Source organism: Panthera leo, chromosome A3 (genome assembly GCF_018350215.1).
Source record: "Panthera leo isolate Ple1 chromosome A3, P.leo_Ple1_pat1.1, whole genome shotgun sequence".
Taxonomy (NCBI): Eukaryota; Metazoa; Chordata; class Mammalia; order Carnivora; family Felidae; genus Panthera; species Panthera leo.
This window is the reverse complement of record NC_056681.1, coordinates 51,706,875-51,720,644: the sequence shown is the minus strand read 5'-3', so window position 1 is coordinate 51,720,644 and position 13,770 is coordinate 51,706,875. Positions and strand designations below refer to the sequence as shown.

The window sequence follows — 13,770 nt, the reverse complement described above, 5'->3', positions numbered from 1 at the left end:
AAAGATATTTGCAAATGACATATCGGACAAAGGGCTAGTATCCAGAATCTATAAAGAGCTCACCAAACTCCACACCTGAAAAGCAAATAATCCAGTGTAAAAATGGGCAGAAAACAGGAATAGACATTTCTCTAAAGAAGACATCCGGATGGCCAACATGCACATGAAAAGATGCTCAACGTCGCTCCTCACTAGGGAAATACAAATCAAAACCACACTCAGATATCACCTCACGCCAGTCAGAGTGGCCAAAATGAACAAATCAGGAGACTATAGATGCTGGAGAGGATATGGAGAAACGGGAACCCTCTTGAACTGTTGGTGAGAATGCAAACTGGTGCAGCCGCTCTAGAAAACCATGTGGAGGTTCCTCAAAAAATTAAAAATAGACCTACCCTATGACCGAGCAGTAGCACTGCTAGGAATTTACCCAAGGGATACAGGAGTGCTGATGCATAGGGGCACTTGTACCCCAATGTTTTTAGCAGCACTGTCAACAATAGCTAAATTATGGAAAGAGCCTAAATGTCCATCAACTGATGAATGGATAAAGAAATTGTGGTTTATATACACAATGGAGTACTATGTGGCAATGAGAAAGAATGAAATATGGCCCTTTGTAGCAACGTGGATGGAACTGGAGAGTGTGATGCTAAGTGAAATAAGCCATACAGAGAAAGACAGATACCATATGTTTTCACTCTTATGTGGATCCTGAGAAACAACAGAAACCCATGGGGGAGGGGAAGGAAAAAAAGAAAAAAGAGGTTAGAGTGGGAGAGAGCCAAAGCATAAGAGACTCTTAAAAACTGAGAACAAACTGAGGGTTGATGGGGGGTGGGAGGGAGGGGAAGGTGAGTGATTGGTATTGAAGAGGGCATCTTTTGGGATGAGCACGGGGTATTGTATGGAAACCAATTTGACAATAAATTTCATATATTAAAAAAATTTAATTTAAAAAAAAAAAGGAAAGAGCCCAAATGTCCATTGATGGATGAATGGACAAAGAAGACATAGTATATATACACAATGGAGTATTACTCAGTGACCAAAAAGAATGAAATCTGGCCATTTGCAACTACATGGATGGAACTAGAGAGTATTATGCTAAGCGAACTTAGAGAAAGACAAATATCATATGACTTCACTGATATGAGGACGTTGAGATACAAAATACATGAAAACGAGGGAAGGGAAGCAAAAATAATATAAAAACAGGGAGGGAGACAAAAACATAAGAGAATCTTAAATTTGGAGAACAAACAGAGGGTTACTGGAGGGGTTGTGGGAGGGGGGATGGGCTGAATGAGTAAGGGGCATTAAGGAATTTACTCCTGAAATCATTGTTGCACTATATGCTAACTAACTTGGATGTAAATTAAAAAAAGAAATTAAAAATTTTTTAAAATAAAAAAAATAAAAAATAAACATTAAAACTATTTAGTGTACATACTTAAATCTGTTTAATAGGAAAGATGAAATGGATTTGAGTTATATTTTGTATCAAAAATTCCTTCTGTTAAGAACAAGGTAAAAATCCTCTCTCTCAAAAATAAATAAAACATGAAACAATTGAAAAAAAAGTTAAAAAGCATTGAGTCTTTTTCTTTTTTTATTATAAAATAAAAACGTAAAATTTGTCATTGTAGTGATTTTTAAATGTATACTGTATTTTAAATACTGTTTTCAGTTTTAGACAGTATTGACTCCCAGCCAAAAAAGATGAAGACATCAGCAATAGTGCACTTTCAATCTCTCTTCCTCCATTTCTGAGTTTTTTAGTTACATTATTTTTTTTACATTATCACAGTTTATATTTTTCATTCTGTGACCACAATTTGTACATGTGCTTCATATTAGTTTTCTTATTATTTTGCTTTATTTTAATTTTACATTCAATTATATTCACTATTCAAGTTCTTTTACTGTAACTTCTACATTTCTTTGTTCATAATTTTGAATAATCTCTTAATTGCTCCCTCCCCCATGTGTGTCCCACACTCCCCCTTCCCCAATTTAGGAAGTGCTTTGCGAGGTGCTGAGTCATTTCATGTTTGAAAATGATGGCATTTTGTACTTAACAAGATCTTGCCTGAGTAGAGTAAGTTTAGATCTCCCTTTCTTTTGTTCAAAACTTTGTAAACCATGCTTTTACTGTTGCAGAGAAGTCAGAGTACAACCTGTTTTTTCCCTGTTAGTGGTAATTTATTTATTGTTTTGCTTGGTTGGCTAACAATTATTTTATCTATGAAGTTTAGGGTATATCTTGCTGTTGAATGTTCTGAAGCAAATTTTCTTGGATCACTATTGTGCTCTTTCAATCTGCAGATCCACTTCTTTGTTCATTTAGTATTTCATATATACAGTTGATCCCTTGAACAACACAGGTTTGAGCTGTTGTCTGTCCACTTTTTTTTAATGTTAATTTTTGAGACAGAGTGTGAGTGGGGGAGGGGCAGAAAGGGGGTAGTTAGAGGATCTGAAGCAGGCTCTGTGCTGACAACAGCAAGCCCAATGTGGAGCTCGAAACTCACAAACTGTGAGATCATGACCTGAGCCGAAGTTGGACACTCAACCAACTGAGCCACCCACGTGCCCCTGAACTATGCCTGTGTACTTCTATGTGGATTTTTTTTCCAATAAATACAGTATAGTACTATAAATGTATTTTCTCTTCCTTATGATTTTCTTAACATTTTTTTCTCTAGCTTACTTTATTGTAAGAATACAGTATGTAATGTATATAGCATACTAAGTATGTGTTAATCAACTGTTTGTTATTGGTAAGAGTTCCGGTCGGTAATATGCTGTTAATAGTTAAGTTTTGAGGAGTCAGAAGTTACACACAGATTTTTGATTGTGCAGGGGTGGTCAGCACCCCAACCCCCATGTTATTCAGGGGTCAACTGTAATATATATTATTTTATTAACTTTAACTCCTTATTTTTTAAAATTTTAATTAGTTAACATACACTGTAATATTGGTTTCAGGAGTAGAATTCAGTGATCTATCACTTACATACAACACCCAGTGCTCATCATAAGTGCCCTCCTTAGTACCATCATGTACCGAGCCCATCTCCCACCCACCTCTCTCTGTCAACCCATAGTTTGTTCTCTATCATGAAGAGTCTTTATGGTTTGTTTCCCTCTCTTGTCTTCCCACACCCCCCCCCCCCGCCCCCGTTCCTATATATTCATCTTTTTTGTTTCTTGAATCTTATTTTGGATCTTTTTTGGTCTTCCGTATATTGACTTCTTTCTGATTATTTATTTCCATCATTTTCATTTGTATTCTCTATAATTATCTCAGATTTTTATGATAGTAATATAATTTTCAGCTGTATCATTTCAGTTTTGTGATGTTTTAAATTTATCAGTTTTTTAATGGTGGTTTAAAATTTTTCTTTTTAAAATCTTGTTTGTCATCTCTTCCTATTTTATTGATTAGCCATGTTTTTATTAGGTTAATATAGACCTCAAAACTCTTAGGAAAACTGTCCTGTTCTTTGAGCTGTGTCTTCTTTTACATTTGACTATCTTGTGCTTGTTTTGTTCCTTTCTTATTGATTGACTGATCGATTGATTGATTGATGTAATATTTATGCCAGGTTGCCATACTGTTTCTAAATCAATCTTGTTCTTGCTTGGACTTCCTTGTCCATACTTTGTGTGTGTCCTCATAGAAGGGTGTGAGGCACTGTCTTCTTACCACCCTCTCCAAGTCCAGTTTTCTTTTCTCCTTTGAGCTACAGTTTAAAAAGCCATTTTCCTTAATATATACATTTTTTTCTGTGGCCCATGGGTGTAGTAATGGCATGCTGTTAGATTATCAGGACTGTGTTCTCACTTCTGAGATTTGGCTAAATATTTTGTTTGGGTTTATTTCACCTAATTAGGAAAGTGAGAGGTATGAGTATCCTATTCCCACAGAGAAATTCTTTTGGCTTCAGACTGGTTCCCCAGTGTAGTGTGTGCTCAGGAACATCATTTTCAAATTGACCCTGGTAACCCCTTTCTCTGTTTCCCAATCAGAAGAATGAAAAGGTAACAGCTGTTTTATTTGCTCCTCTTCAGATTTGGGGGTTATTAGTGAGAATTCCCAAGATTTTGTCAACCCCAGTGTGTGATATGAAAGAAGGATGATGAAGGTATGCTAGGATCCTGGCCACACTTCTAACTCTTCTCCACTCTAGAACTTTATGTTTTTATCCTAGACCATTTGCCAGAACTTTTTAAGTTTGTGACCTTGATTTTTGCCCCTTTCTGTTTCTGTGTTTGTGTTTGGTTGTTATAGGTAAGAGGTTTTTGAGGGGACTGGTTTTTTGTTTTACAATTTTTGATCAATACGACTAGGTATTAGGGGAGAGAAATTATCCCAGTCATTATCTTTCCATTTTAATGTAGAAATCAGTGAAGACATGCTAAGTAATTTGTCCAGTGTTACATGAATTTTAGAAGACAAGTCACCTGGCCTTTTGGGCCTTCAATTTTTGTTTTCCACTCTTGTACTAGCCACCTTTATTCAAATTGAAGTTCTTCTAAGCTTAAAAAAAATGTATTTAATTTGAACATTGTAGAATTGAAAAATGTTAAAACTGCAGAGTTTCAGTCATACAGTTAAACCTAACCCAGTACATAAAGAATTCCAGAATTTCCTTTCTCTTTATTTTATGGCTTTCTCATAGGTTTAAGAGTGACTGGAAATCAAACCAGTGAATCTCTTTTACTTGTAAAAGATCTGAACAAGCTTCACATTTTAAGTATGCTGATGTATTAAAGTTTTTGGATGGTCTTGTTTTTTTTTTCCATTATAGAAGTCATACAAGGAAGTTCACTTTTATTTGGCAATATTTACTTGGGGCTTTTAGTAATAGCCCTTAAATGTGTGTGCTTTGTTCATTCCAAGACTTGATTTACATTTACAGTGTAGTCAAATAAAGGAAGATACACTCTTTCATGCCTTTACACTACCCACCCCCCAAGCAGTTGAAAATCTGCATAGAACTTCTAACTAACTCCCCTAAAACTTAACTACTAATAGCCTACTGTTGACTGGAAGTCTTACGGATAATGTAAGCAGTTGGTTAACACGTAGTTTGTATGTTATATGTATTATGTGCTGTATTATTACAATAAAGTAAGCTAAAGAAAAAAATGTTACTAAGACTATCATAAGGAAGAGAAAATACATTTATAGTACTGCACTGTTTATTGAAAAAAAATTGTGTGTAAGTGGACCTGTGTAGTTCAAATCCGAGTTGAAGGGTCTACTATACAAAAAGCCATTATAGTTTTCTTATGTGGTTTCTACGCTTTTAAATTGAAAACATCAATATTGTAAATTATAGGTATGTTAAGAACCCTCAGTGGTCTTTCTGGCAGTGACTTATATGATTGTTCTTTACCCATTAATTTCAAGTATATTAGCCATATATATAACTTTCCTGTTCAGAGTTGACATGAATCATATGTCTTAGGATCTGAAATAAAACTGTGTGCATTTTTTTAATGAAGCTGCTTGGAAATTACAGTCAGTGTGTTTTTAATGCTATTTGTAGATTATGTGTGCTATATTTGTAACCTATATTTCATTCTTTAAGAAGATTCTGTAACTGATCCTCCCTTCCCAGGATAATAGAACTATCTTAAGAATTATGCTTGCTTGTATTTGATTCACAGTTCTTTGGATCTTCTTTTCTGGTATGTTTATATTGTAGCAGTGGAGCTTCTCCCCCACCCCCCACCCCTCTATTGGGAGCACATTTAAGAAACTCCTTATTGGAAGGTGAATTTGGCCTTGTATTTAGCATTTGCAATGAAGAAAAAGTGCCATGCCTTTAACTTAATTTCTTAGAAAGATGAGTCTCACTAGCCCTAGTGTTTGTCAGCTAGTAACAGTGTGACAATGATGCAATGATGAGAGGGAGAAAATGGGAAGGGAGAATTCAGGAAAAATTAGTTTAAATACCCAATAGAAATTGTTAAAACTTGCAATGCAAAGTAATAGTAATGCAAGATGGAATTCTGCTTCTCAAGAAATGGTATTGAGAAGGTTTTAAAAAAAGGCAAATAGTTTTTGTAAATGATTTCCATGGAATTACAGATGAGAATTTTAAGACTTTACATATTTTCCCCAATTTTTACTAATGTGTAGACATATGTTTAAAGAGATACTTGAATAATTTGGAATTTTAAGATACTGGTTTAAAAGTGTTTACAGAAACATCTTTGTGCAGAGACGAACCTGAGAAGAGATCTCATTTCGTTGTTTTTTTTTTTTTTTAATGTATTTTTATAATGTTTTATTAACTTACCTAGTGGTCAGTGGTGGGAAATATATTGGTATCTAATTAAAGTTTAGAGCAGTAAAATGCACTAAAGAGCTCTTGGTGTACCATCAGGATTATAATTCAGATCTTAATTTTAGAAGACCTCTGAGTAAAAAAAGAAACAGTATTTCGACTTCAGGAAAAATTAAAAAGCATAAAGTACCATGTTGGTGAAGGATTTTGCAGTTCTGTTAGTAACTTCCGTTGATTAGGTAGATGCATTCAGGTAACCCATAATCCTAATTTTTCCCCCCTTAATTAAGTATCCAACATAGAAGGTACTTTGCTGAGAAATACTTGAATGACACACTCCTCCCAACCTCTCCAGTCCCCTGCTTTGAAACAGGCCTTTTCACTTGTAAAAGAAATTAGGTAGGCTAATAAGAAAGTGTGGTTTTTAAGAAAAGAAATTTAACTTCAGTCTTTTCAGTAGCGTATAGGCACATCTCATTTTCCTCCTCTGTAAAATGGGATTACTACCGGCCCTACCTCATAAAGATATTATATGAGAACTAATTTGTAGCTGTTTCAAATCATGAAGTACACAATGTCACAGATGATAGAATATTTATAACTTTTATTAGATGCTTAATGTTCATTTAAGTAATTTTGATGCAAAAAGTAAAAGTATACACTTAAAAAATACCATAAGAATTTTCATATTTTTAAACAAAGCAGTTTTATAGTCTTTTAAGATGAAATACAGCTGCTCCTGTTTTTGTTTAATTTTTAAACAGAGGCTTTGGAATATTTTGTGTGAGTAGGTAACTTCTAGGAGTTCAGAAAGGTTGAAATGTTTTTTAACTAAATTCAGTGCACATTCCTGGATCAATTTTCAAAGACTGATCAAAACCTGCTGTGTTAAAATAACATATGCTGGTTTTCATCAGATTTGTTGATGATGTAAATAAGATGTGTAAATATATTAGTAAATGTTAATATTCATGTATTTTAAGTTAAGGTTATAAGATTTGTCACAATGTGATTTTTTTTAATTCACATAAAGTGAAAACAGATGTGTGTAACTATTTTGAATATTGGTTTCTTGAACATTCATATTCTTTATCAAATAAAAAAAAGATTCTATAACTGAGATACACGTGCGTGCACACACACACATAGGCGCACACACACACACAGGCGCACACACATAACACAGGACTTGATGAAGTCAGTTTAGTCCATACTTGGGTTAGACTGCTGTAATACTGGGGAAAGTATTACATTTTTTCTCCTACTTTTTACCACATGGTAATATGCAGAGGACACGTGACCATTGTCATCATGCTCCATTGCCAGCCTGTATCACCTCTCATCTGTTATCACAACATTCTTCTGACTTTACTAGTATGGATTTCGTTGGTTTCATTATTGAATATTTTGTTCAGTAAAGACAGTCTTTCAAGCTGTTCTTGTGGATTCAAAAATAATGATTATACAAAGCTCTCATATTTTTTTGTCCTTTGTATCTATGGACTTATTTACCTGTGTGAAATAAAGTCCTGTATTTACTGTGGTAGCCTCTGAATTTTACAGAGGCTTTTTACACGGGAATTTACCTATTTTAAAGGCGATAATGTATGGTCTAAAAATCTCTGATTTTTGCTTCTTTTCAAGCCCCCCTAATTACCAATACTAGTGATGTACATCTTTTTTTTAAATGTTTATTTATTATTATTGAGAGACAGAGACACAGAACGTGAGCAGGGGAAGGGTAGAGAGAGGGGGAGAACAGAATCTGAAGTAGGCTCCAGCTCTGAGCTGTCAGCACAGAGCCCAATGCGGGGCTGGAACTCACAAACTGCAAGATCATGCCCTGAGCCGAAGTCAGTCACCTAACCAACTGAGCCACCCAGGTGCCCCACTAGCGATGTGCATCTTAGTATGTTTATACGTTATTGTGTTCAGCTCATAACCACTTTAGCAGAGCTTTCAGTTCTCACTATTACAGACTTTTCTGTGGCCCATATGCACAGACCTCTGCATACATCTGATTCCGACACAGGCTTAGAGGCAGAATTGCTGAATCGAAGGATATACCCTTTCAAGACTTTTGATACACATTTGCCAAGTTCTAATTATTTTATTCTTGCTAAGGTTGAATATGTTTTCTATATTTATTCTGTCATGATTGTTTGCTTGTGCCCTTTGCTCATTACTAAAAAAAATATTAGGTCCATCTTTTTCATACTGATTATAAAAGCTTTTTTAAAAATAGTATCAGTCTAAAAAAAAAAGTGTCAATCTTCTGGCAAATATATTACAAGGGGATTTCCTTTTTTTTTTTGCTTTTGTTTTTTAGAACTTTTTGCTTTTTAAGTTTTGTAATTTTTTTTTACATAGACGTGAAAAATTTTTTATTTTGTAATATTTTCAGTCTTTTCACCCTTTTGCTCTTATGTTAAAACGTTATTCCCTAGCCATTAATTATGTAAATTGTCATTAACACACAAATGAAATTCTTAAAGGTAGGGTTTTTTAAAAAATTGCTGTTCCAAAAATATTTCTTATTGCTAATTGTTTAAAGTCAGTCTACTATTATGAACTTACTGAAGAAATGACTTTCCCCAATTCTTTCAAACATGGAATTTCTGCTAAGTGCTGACTAATGGAAGTTGGATATTAGGGAAAATAATCTTATTTTTGGTTTCATTGTTCAACAAGAGCCAGTGGAGACTTTAATTTTTCAAGTGATGATATTTTTGCCCCAAAGTATGAAAAGAATGAAAATCCAAACCAATATTTATGAATACCCCCATATACTTCAGGTTTATTTTGTTTTTAATTTTCTTTTTATCTACTCCCTAACAGTAAAGCACTGGTAATTTGTTTTGCAGAATCTTTGCAGCCTTTCCTGGAAGCCTGTAGCAACACTTTATTTTTTCGTACTTGCTCAGTGCTGCTTCGAGCCCCTAAGCTTGATCTTCAAATACTAGAAAAGCTCAGTATTATTCTGCAGAAACTTTCCAAAATCAAGTAAGATTTTTTTATTTCTAAAATTTTGTATTGAAAGACGTATTATTGTGATGTAGAAACTTGAGAATCATAAAATATTAATGCATGTCTAAGATACATAGTAACAGATGAGAATTGGAGTATCCATCTAGAAACATCTTGTTTCCATAGTTCATTTCTGCTAAACAAACTTTAAGTACCACAGGGTATGTAAAAATAAGAGCAGTTTTTAGCAAGTATGGTAGTTTTAGCAAGTGGTAGTATCAGAGTGACTTACTGCACACGGATACTCTGTAATACCACAGGTGAAAATAAAAAAGGCAATAAAAGTATATATGCAAATCCTTATTGATGTATTGAAACGAATTTAGGGAATTAGAATGAAGCAGAATTATGGGCTTGTTACGCCACTAATTTGGATTTTATTGTGAGAATTAAGGGCTTTTGGATTTCGTCTTCTTTCCCCTGATGCAAACTTCGATATAACCAGTTACTAAATTATAAATAAAGGACATAGATTTTAAGCTTTATTTTCCTAATCTTGAGGTATTTTCTGTTGTTTCTTTTGAGGCAAATTAAACATCTGTCTCATCCCATGTTTATAATGGTAAAATTTTGATTTTGGTTCAGCTCCACTGCCCCATTCCTTTCCTCTCCTTTGTGATTTGCATGGTAATGAACCTAGGTATTTTATCTGGCCTCGGTGTACTTGAATAGTAAATATAATACATCTTAAAATTATTTGTAGATGTGTGCTAGTAGGTCCACATGTTCTGCTTGGTGCTTAGTACACTGTACCACACCACAGTAAGTTATTAATTGTCAAAATAAAACCTCATACATTATTAGTTTGGGACAAATGTCAGGTAAACTTATCAATTAATTTTCTTCCTTTATTTGCAGACTGACGGTACCATGGTTATCTTGATTTGTAATCAGTAAATTCTCAGGAAGACATGTTGTAGTTTACCCGTAGTGCCTTGAAGCTGCAGTAACATTACTTGGGTTTAATTTGGTCTTGGCTCTTAATTCACGGGTTTATGTTTATGTATTCCCAAAGTGCAAGTATATCCTTGAGCCAAAGCATTTTACTATTCTCGATGTGTTTTATAGCTTACGTTCATTTCAGACTGAGAGAAAGAGCTAGAACAAATCTCTAAATGGAGGGCTGGGAATAGCTGACGCTCAAGCAGGTCTTGAAGTAAATCTTTAAAACCACAAAGATGTGAATCGTTTTGTATTTAGCAGGTGGTTATATAGGTTATTTGATAATTTCTTTCAGGAGGCAAATATATATATATAGACAAGGAAATAAGAAAAATGTTTCAGATATTATTCTGATTGAAAATGAAATTACTGACTGATAATTACAGGTAGGTTGGTTGAAAAGGTATTTTTGACCTAAGTCAAAAGGTAACCCAATGTTCTGCTACTTACTTAAAATAAGATGATCAAGTATTTTAATTTTTCTAACTGTGAGGAAGAAAATATTCTCAAGCATTTTAATGGTGAATAGGGTTCAGTTTTCAGGATCATAGAGCATATTCTTTTTTTCCTTGAATAGTTTTCCACTTTAGCCTTCTCTCCTAAAACCCCTTTTTGTTTGTCTTGACATATTAATCCTTTAGTTACATATTTTCTGCACTATGTTGAAAACCAGGTGCCATTTGCCCACATTTACAAGTAAATGATTGCTCATTGCCATTCCAGATAAACTTCCTAAGTGTGTGCAATTAAGTTAATGTATTCATTCTCTTCCAGGAGTAATAAGAAGCTCTTTGAACTTTTTACAATTCATCTGATGCTTCAAGAAATGCAAAGGACAACACATCCAGAGCATGCCTTTCTCTGTATTAACTTAAATTCAACTCTGTTCAATTTGGGTTTAACAAAATGCAACTCCTTGGCCTCCAGTGCAAGCCATTAGAATAGCTTAATATTATTTTATATAAATTATATATGTGTTGCTTATTTGTAAGATTGTAAAAATCACCAAAGTAACTAAAAGTCTACCAAGTAAAGTTATCAGTAGCATCATTTATCATGAAAAATATAATTTTTTTTCACTTTTAAGTTGAATCTATAGAAGCTATGGAATTTTTGGACTGTTTCATTTCAGTTGAGGTAGTACTTACTAATGTACAAAATGGAATTTCCAGAATTAGTGATACTGGGGTTACTTTTTGTAAGAGTGTTTTAGGAAAAGTTTTTAAATTATGTGATTATTTGGAATAAAATTGGTGTTTATGTGGGAAAGAGGATTAGATCATGTTGTCATTCTTTCTCAAAATATCAACAATTTCCCCTTTCAGAAGCAAAAGTATATAAGTTAAAAAAAATCTTTTTAATGTTTATTTTTGAGAGAGAGAGAGAGAGAGAGAGAGAGAGCATGAATGGAGGCAAGGGGTAGAGAGAGAGAGGGAGACAGACACAGAATAAGAAGCAGGCGCCAGGCTCCGAGCCTCAGCACAGAGCCCAACGTGGGGCTGGAACCCACAAACCGTAAGATCATGACCTTGAGCCGAAGTCGGAAGCTTAACCACCTGAGCCACCCAGGCACCCCAAAAGTATATGTTTTAACTGCCATCCTCATACTATAACTTTTGTGTATATCCTAGATTCACAAAAACTGATTTTTTATTGTGCTGTTCACAGAGTAAAGAATTTTTTCTATTATTTTTTCCAAAATAATTTAATCATCACCAAACTATATATGTACCATAGATGGGTTTTTAAAAAAAAAAAAAAAAACAACAAAACATAAAAATATCTTAGTCTCCCAACACCCAGGGATATCTCTTGCTATATAACCCAAGATGGGTGAAGTAGCCACAGGTCTGGGTGAGGTGGATGGAGATGGTGGGAGTTGGGACAGAATACTGAGAAACACAGAAAAGGAGCATTGTCCTAAATTATGCTGTATCAGTATATATTCTCATTTCCAGAAATGGAGAAATTTTCAGGAAACACTTGGGCCTCTTCAGATGAGTATAAAAAATGTGCTGTTTGTGAAGCAGAAACAGAAAGCCATAAAGAGAGAACAGGTTGAGTATAGTGACACTTTAAGGAACTAAAGAATGCAGAAGGAGAAATGCACAGCAGACACAAAAATATACCATCACTGATATGGCAAAAGATAGAATCAGTGTCACGAGAAAAAAGAGTAGCTCTCACAAGTACCTTGAGATGGTACCAACGAGAGAGTGGACAGCCGATGGAAGAGCAAAGGTTGGCACTTGAGCCTGGCATATTTGATGTTTCTGAAGAAAAGAACAGAACAGATAGAGCAAAAGTACTGCTCAGAGATATAGTTGAACAAAGATTTTGGGGCACCAAAGAAAGATCTGCATGTATGGATTGAAAGAGCACATCGTGTTCCAGAAAAATCAATGAGAAAAGCATTCTATAATTAGATGCATCCTATAATTTAAAAATGAACTGTAATTTAATTCTAAGTATTATGAGGATAAAGGCAAGAACAAACAAAAGCCAGTTACCTGCAAGAGAAGAAAAACCAAGTTAGCCTCATGCAATGCCAGAAGTTGATAGGAAACTACCCTCTCATGTTTTGGAGAGGAAAAGTTTTACTTAAAGAATTTATACCTAGTGAAGATGCTTTCACAGATGAAGACAATGGAAGAAAGACATTTTCAGATATGTAAGTGTTTAGAAAGGATACCATGTCTTGAGACAAGAAGCTGCTTACTTAGATCATTCCAACCAACTTAGACATGAAGGGAAATTGGATTTATTAAATCCACCTCATACCACAAGACTAGTGAAACTGAAATCACATAAGCATAAATAAATGTAATTAGTTATTGTAAATTTGTAAAATGGGGTGAAGTGTTAAATTTTTCAAAAGGATAAAAAATGGGAAAAGCAATAATTTAGTGATATTTGGATAAACTATATTAACTGATGTTAAAAACTGAGAATTAATGGAGCCCAGAGATTGAAGCACAGATGGAAGAGCTAGTGAGTAAAGTCTTCCATATTTTCATGAGAAATAGAGTCAGAATGTTCCATATCAAAATTAACTTTGACAGAGAAAAGAAGGATAAAGGCATGTTTGTCAAAAATGTCAGGGTAACTACTATTAAAGGCAGGATCAATATTCTCAAAACACTGAAGAATAAAAAGAAAATACATAGTCATAGCAAAAAAGTAGAAGCTAGGAACTTGTAAAGAATAAAAATATTTATTAGGATAAGTAAAAGTGTTTTTTTAATGTTATAAATTCTTTATTACCCTGTTCTGATAAATTTGAAAATCTGGATGAAATAAACTATTTTCTAGAAAACAATTTATAAAAATCATATCAAGAAATATGCAATATGGGACATCTGGGTATCTCAGTTCGTTAAGTGTCAACTTCAGCTCAGGTCATGATCTCACGGTTTGTGAATTGAGCCCCACATCGGGCTCTGTGCTGACAGCTTGGAGCCTGGAGCCTGCTTCAGATTCTGTGTCTCCTTCTCTC

General features: G+C 34.2%; 1 protein-coding gene across 8 annotated transcripts in view; it reads left to right on the top strand.

Annotated features, from left to right (window-relative positions):
• CCDC138 (coiled-coil domain containing 138) overlaps positions 1–11,308 on the top strand; it is a 134,313-nt gene extending 123,005 nt beyond the window's left edge. For all 8 annotated transcript variants that reach the window (XM_042931835.1, XM_042931828.1, XM_042931831.1 and 5 more), the window contains 2 exons: positions 9,170–9,308; positions 11,049–11,308. In XM_042931835.1, the coding sequence (XP_042787769.1) occupies positions 9,170–9,308; positions 11,049–11,214 (305 nt within the window). In that variant the 3' untranslated portion in view covers positions 11,215–11,308. The remainder of the gene's footprint in view (positions 1–9,169; positions 9,309–11,048) is intronic.
• The last annotated feature ends 2,462 nt before the right edge of the window (positions 11,309–13,770 follow it).